The 6,516-nt window shown below is 56.2% G+C and overlaps 1 protein-coding gene across 1 annotated transcript; it reads left to right on the forward strand.

Annotated features, from left to right (window-relative positions):
* The first annotated feature begins 476 nt into the window (after positions 1–476).
* Positions 477–5,012, forward strand: LOC132808900 (vitamin K epoxide reductase complex subunit 1-like protein 1). Its single transcript, XM_060822314.1, has 3 exons — positions 477–796; positions 2,747–2,856; positions 4,752–5,012. The coding sequence occupies exons 1-3, from the start codon at positions 621–623 to the stop codon at positions 4,973–4,975; spliced, it is 510 nt and encodes a 169-aa protein (XP_060678297.1). The 5' UTR covers positions 477–620; the 3' UTR covers positions 4,976–5,012.
* Positions 5,013–6,516: the final 1,504 nt, after the last annotated feature.

A 6,516-nucleotide genomic window follows, 5' to 3' on the forward strand; every position in this document is an offset into this window, starting at 1 on the left:
GAGCGACGCTCCTTCATCAGGCTAGTGTGCTTCCAATTAAACCTGTTGGACGATAACCTGGCGTTGGTGTGATTTCTAACTTTGCACATCCAATTCTCGCCATCTTTTGGACCGTGGGAGGAAAGCAGAGGAAATCTACACAGCAGAGAGAATGTGCAAACCCCGCACTGATTGTCGCCTGAATTGAACCCAGGTCCCTGGCACTGTGAGGCAGCAGTGCTCACCACTGAGCCACAGTTCTGCCCTGGGGTGGGGGGAATCCAAGTGAACTGGGCTGGGGTCCTTAGATGGCGAAGGAAGGAAGCGTGCAAAATTTTGAGGGGATGTAAGCAGGGAAAATAAGAGGCATGCCTTCACCCCTGCCCAGCAGGAGGAGGTGAGCACAGCCCCCAGGGTTAAGGGGCAGAAGATTGCACAGTGGGGGGAAAGAAACTACAACTCCCATGGTGCAAGGCGCGGCGAGGGAGGCGTTCCGACCAATGGGCGAGTGGGAACCACAACTCCCGTCAGGCCACGCGCGGTCACGTCCGGGCCAATGGCAGGGTGCGCTGCCGTCGACGTCATGACGCCAGCACTCCTCCTCCTCCTCCTCCTTCCCCCACCCCCACCGAAAAGACGCGATGGCGGCGGTGACACCGACGTGGGATTCCCGGCTCCGCTGGCTGGCCTGTGGCCTCGGACTGGCTCTGTCGCTCTACGCCTACCACGTGGAGACGTCCAAGGAGCGGGATGCGGGATACCGGGCCATGTGCGACCTCAGCGACTCCGTCAGCTGCTCCAAAGTCTTCACCTCCCGGTGAGCACCGGCGCTGCAGGTGGTGGGAACCGGGACCCGCACCCGGTTGGTCGGCCGGGCCGTCAGTCATGCGCGGTCCCTCCTGCCCATTGGGCGTCCAGGGTACCTGTCGACGTCCCTCCCGGCCATTGGTTCAGGCGGTCATCTGTCAAGCAGGGTCCTGCCCTCTACGCAACCCCATTGGCTAACCGTCGATCAAGCACCTCCTCCCGCTGTCTATTGGCCAGCCTTGCTGCCCATCAGTTCAAACTCCGACCTTCCCTCTGCCTCCGATTGGGCCGTATCGTCCATCCTCTTTACTCATTGGCCTCTCCCTCCGCGAGCCCTCCCTATTGTCAATACACTGTCCCGCCCACTCGCGTGACGGCGGGACCCGATTGGCTACCCGCGACAAAGGCGTCGCAAAGCAGTTGAATGGTGCCAGCCCATTCGCGCTGCTTCTCATTGGTCAGCCCCGCTGCCCGTTAAGTGCCCTCCGGATGCTATTGGACGGTTCGTGTCCAGCCTTGGCCATTCACGGACCAGAGGAATTCAGCCACGTTGCCTTGCAGCGTCCCCGCCCACGTGACAGGTTGAAGGGGCAGCAGGTTCATGTTTTTCACAACTATTTCAAAACTTAATAAACTCAGTTTTAAAAAATCTTCAATGTTCATCCAAACCTTCTGTTCCCCATTTTGAAGGACTGATTTTTTTTGTGGGTGGTCACCTTACCTTCTTGCTAAATTGACGTAACTTTGTAATTTCATTTATATATCAACAGGCACATCCACTGTCTGGTTTTCAGCACGACAGGGTGCCTATTCAGTGCCCAAATCCCAACCGCTCGCTGAATCAAGAAGCTCCAAGCTTTTCGCTGTGTCTTGGTACACATGAGAATAAGTTCAATTCAATTCCATTCCTCCTCTCTTTCATGACAATTACGTTCAACCCACGTCCCTCTGATTCTTGATTCTTCTCTCGCAATGGGAGCAGTTTCTTTCTCTTTGACACGATTTTTCTCTCTCTCTCTCTCTCTCTGACCCTCCACCTTCTGTCAGTGGAACAACCCCCAGCATATCCCATTGATCCAACTTTTTCATGCAGAGGGTGGCGCGTGTATGGAATGAGCTGCCAGAGGAAGTGGTGGAGGCTGCTACAATGATTACATTGAAAAGGCATGTGGCCAGGGACATGACGAGGAAGGGTTGAAAGGGATATGGGCCACAAGTGCTCACAAACGGGACTATGTTAGGTTGGGATATCTGGTCGGCATGGGCGAGTTGAACCAAAGGGTCTGTTTCCATGCTGCGCACCTCTGTGACTCAATGTCCCTGCAGCCTGTTGACCCAGTGTGACACACTCTCACACATGTACACACGCGTGTGCCCTGCTCCACGCCGCGCACAGGAATGCACACGTTCACAGGCATAGTTTAATATGGCCACTGACTCTCTCACACTCTCTCTCTCACACTCACACTCTCTCTCTCTCACACAAACACAGACATGCGATCTTTCCAACTCAACACACTTACCCCCTCACAATCCGATCGAGAAAGGAATGAGGAAGATTTAAGTAGAGAGAGACAGAGAGACCCTCTAGGGCACAATGGGCAGCCTGAACGTGTGACCTGTATTTACCGTCACCCACTTCCCGAGTCTCCGTGTTCTACAGGTCTCTCGATGCAGTGGGAAGGCCAGTGGAAGGGGATAGGAGAACGTCAGGACTGCAGATGCAGTCGAGAGTGCATCAGAGTAGAGTGTGTGGTGCTGGAAAAGCACAGCAGGTCAGGCAGCATCCCAGGAGCAGGAGGATCAACGTTTCGGGGATAAGCCCTTCATCAGGAATGAAGGGCTTATGCCCGAAACGTTGATTCTCTGGCTCCAGTGAAGGGAATACTCTGTCCCATCGCCCAGCGAGCGCAATATACAAACACGCAGGATCCTGGACGGTGCCTCTTTCTTCTTGCAGGTGGGGCCGGGGTTTCGGGCTGCTCGGGAGTGTGCTGGGACACAACAGTGTGCTGAACCAGCCGAACAGTATCTATGGTTTAATCTTCTACCTCCTCCAACTGCTCCTCAGTAAGTAACCTCCCTGTTAACGACATTACACTTAGGTGGTGTTGGTACAGCACAGACACCAGTCAGTGTACAGATATCTCCCTGAGAGAGAGAGAGGGGACTGAGAGACACCAGTCAGTGTACAGATATCTCCCTGAGAGAGGGGACTGAGAGACACCAGTCAATGTACAGATATCTCCTTGAGAGAGAGGGGGGGGGGGGACTGAGAGACACCAGTCAGTGTACACATATCTCCCTGAGAGAGAGAGAGAGGGGGGGGACTGAGAGATACCAGTCAGTGTACAGATATCTCCCTGAGAGAGAGAGAGGGGACTGAGAGACACCAGTCAGTGTACAGATATCTCCCTGAGAGAGGGGACTGAGAGACACCAGTCAATGTACAGATATCTCCTTGAGAGAGAGAGGGGGGGGGGACTGAGAGACACCAGTCAGTGTACACATATCTCCCTGAGAGAGAGAGAGAGGGGGGGGACTGAGAGATACCAGTCAGTGTACAGATATCTCCCTGAGAGAGAGAGAGGGGACTGAGAGACACCAGTCAGTGTACAAATATCTCCCTGAGAGAGAGGTGGGGGGACTGAGAGATACCAGTCAGTGTACAGATATCTCCCTGAGAGGGGGGACTGAGAGACACCAGTCAGTGTGCAGATATTTCCCTGAGAGAGAGAGAAGGGACTGAGAGTGACCAGTCAGTGTACAGATATCTCCCTGAGAGACACCAGTCAGTGTACAGATATCTCCCTGAGAGAGAGAGAGAGGGGCCTGAGAGACACCAGTCAGTGTACAGATATCTCCTTGAGAGAGAGGGGGGGGGGGGGGACTGAGAGACACCAGTCAGTGTACACATATCTCCCTGAGAGAGAGAGAGAGGGGGGACTGAGAGACACCAGTCAGTGTACAGATATCTCCCTGAGAGAGAGAGAGGACTGAGAGACACCAGTCAGTGTACAGATATCTCCCTGAGAGAGAGAGAGGGTACTGAGAGACACCAGTCAGTGTACAGATATCTCCCTGAGAGAGAGAGAGAGGGGGGACTGAGAGACACCAGTCAGTGTTTGCCAATATGGAACTGTCAAGGACCCTGACGAGATTTTGGAGGGCATACATGTGCAGAGACTGTGCGGTAATGCACTTTAGTCGGAAGGACATGAAAGACAATGTAAAGAAGGGGATACTGTTGTAAAGGGAGTGGGTGCAGGAGTAGACTGACCTGGATGTACATGTGCACGGATCATTCGAGATGGCAGCACACTGGGAGACTGCGGTACATCAAACACACAGTGCCCTCGGCCTGATGGATAGGGACAGAGAGGTCGAGATCAGGGAGGTGGTGTTGACCTTGTACAAGACCTCAGCTGGAGAATTGAGGACAGTAATGGGCGCCACATTATAGGAACGTTGGGAACACTCGGGAGGGAGGGAGAGATAGACAGAGAGAGAGAGACAGAGACACACAGAGAGAGAGAGAGAGAGAGAGAGAGCAGAAGCGGGTTTACAGTAATGGTCCCGGGGGGGTGGGAAACGTCAGTGATGAGGGTAGGTTGAAGACATTGGGAGTGTTCTCCCTGGAGAGAGGAGGGCTGAGGAAGATCTGAGCGAGGTGTTCAAAACAACGGATCTGGGGCTGGACAGAGCAGAGAGGGAGAAGGTGTTCCCACCCGGGAAAGGATGGGGAGAGGGGTGTGGATTTACCCAGCGACTAGGTAGGGTGTGGGGTACACTGCTTAGAAATGGGGGCTGGCGTTGGCAGATTCAGTCAACTGTGGGGGGTGGGATAGGTATCTGGATAATAAGGGGAGAAAGGCCGAGGATTGGGGCGAGGGAACAGGAGCGGGGGTTGGGCTGAATTGACCTGTTGTGATTCTGTCAATGGCTAACTCCTGCCCCACACCCAGGTCTGACCCCCAGCGCCACAGCCGCCATTGTCCTGGGTGCCACGTCCGTCACGTCCTTGGCAGGCTCCCTGTACCTCGCCTACATCCTGGTGTTCATCCTGCACGACTTCTGCCTGGTCTGTGTCACCACCTACGTCCTCAACCTGCTGCTCTTCGTGCTCAACTACAGGAGGCTAGTGCACCTCAACGACAGCTGGCAACAGAGGAGGGACAAGCAGGAGTGAGGGCAGGGAGCCGGGGGGAGGAGGGGGGGGCTGCAGGGAACTGCGGAGTGACACCGATACGAGAGCAAAGGGACAGTGTAATGGCGGGCGATTGGTGGGGGGAGGGAGTAGGGTTTGATTGACGGCATAATTGATTTGGCGGGGGGGGGGGGGCTCCTGTGAAGGTGGAATTGACCGGGGGAGGAGAGGGGACACGGGAAAGGGCGCGATTGACTGAGGGAGGGGGGAGAGACCCGGGGAGGGAGTGATTGACTGGGGGGGCGGGGGGGAGGGTCCCGGGGAAGGGAGTGATTGACTGGGGGAGGGGTAGGCGGAGAGCCCCGGGGAAGGAGTAATTGACTGGGGGTAGGGGGAGGGTCCCGGGGAAGGGAGCGATTGACTGGGGGGAGGGGGAGGGTCCCGGGGAAGGGAGTGATTGACCGGGGGGAGGGGGAGGGTCCCGGGGAAGGGAGTGATTGACTGGGGGGAGGGGGAGGGTCCCGGGGAAGGGAGTGATTGACCGGGGGGAGGGGGAGGGTCCCGGGGAAGGGAGTGATTGACTGGGGGAGGGGGAGGGTCCCGTGGAAGGGAGCAATTGACCAGGGGGAGGGGGAGGGTCCCGGGGAAGGGAGCGATTGACTGGGGGGGGGAGGGGGAGGGCCCCAGGGAAGGGGTGATTGACTGGGGGGAGGGGGAGGGTCCTGGGGAAGGAGTGATTGACTGGGGGAGGGGGTGGGTCCCGGGGAAGGGAGCGATGATCTGAGGAGACTCGGGGGTCGAGGAGAGGGGGCAAGAGGGACCAAGCAGAGAGTTGGTGGCACTGACATGCCATGAGTGTTGGGTGGATGGGAACGGTGGTGTGTGTGTATAATATATATATATACATACACACACACACACACATGGGCCTGATAGAGGGACTGGGTGAGTAAGTATAGGCCTGAGGACATGCAGCAAAGGAGCACTGAGCAAGGGGATAAGGCCATGTGGGACCAATGGTATGGGGAAGGGGCTGGGGGACGGGGTTAGCAGTGACCAGACACCTCCCGTCCCCATTGCTGTCTCCCCACTCATCTGAAAATAATGACTGTCTTTCCAAATGTAGTTTTGATGCTAAGCGATCAGAGAACAAATCATTGTCAAGGTTCAATCTCATGATAATTGTACACTGAGTGTATTAAAGTATACGTTAACACAAGAGGTCAAGGTGAAGTCCTGCTTCCCACAATTCCACTGGAGGTTGGAGGGCGCACAGTGACTCTTAGCATGAAAAATGTCAATGGATGGATGAAGGACTGACGCTGGAGATCGAAACAAGCCTCAGGAGAGACTGGTGTTGTGAGGGACTGCTGCAGGGTCAGTGCCGTGGGAGCCCCGCACTGTGGGAGGGTCAGCGCTGAGGGAGCCCCGCACTGTGGGAGGGTCAGCGCCGAGGGAGCCCCGCACTGTGGGAGGGTCAGCGCCGAGGGAGCCCCGCACTGTGGGAGGGTCAGTGCCGAGGGAGCCCCGCACTGTGGGAGGGTCAGTGCCGAGGGAGCCCCGCACTGTGGGAGGGTCAGTGC

The sequence above is a fragment of the Hemiscyllium ocellatum genome (genome assembly GCF_020745735.1).
Source record: "Hemiscyllium ocellatum isolate sHemOce1 chromosome 41 unlocalized genomic scaffold, sHemOce1.pat.X.cur. SUPER_41_unloc_9, whole genome shotgun sequence".
Taxonomy (NCBI): domain Eukaryota; kingdom Metazoa; phylum Chordata; class Chondrichthyes; order Orectolobiformes; family Hemiscylliidae; genus Hemiscyllium; species Hemiscyllium ocellatum.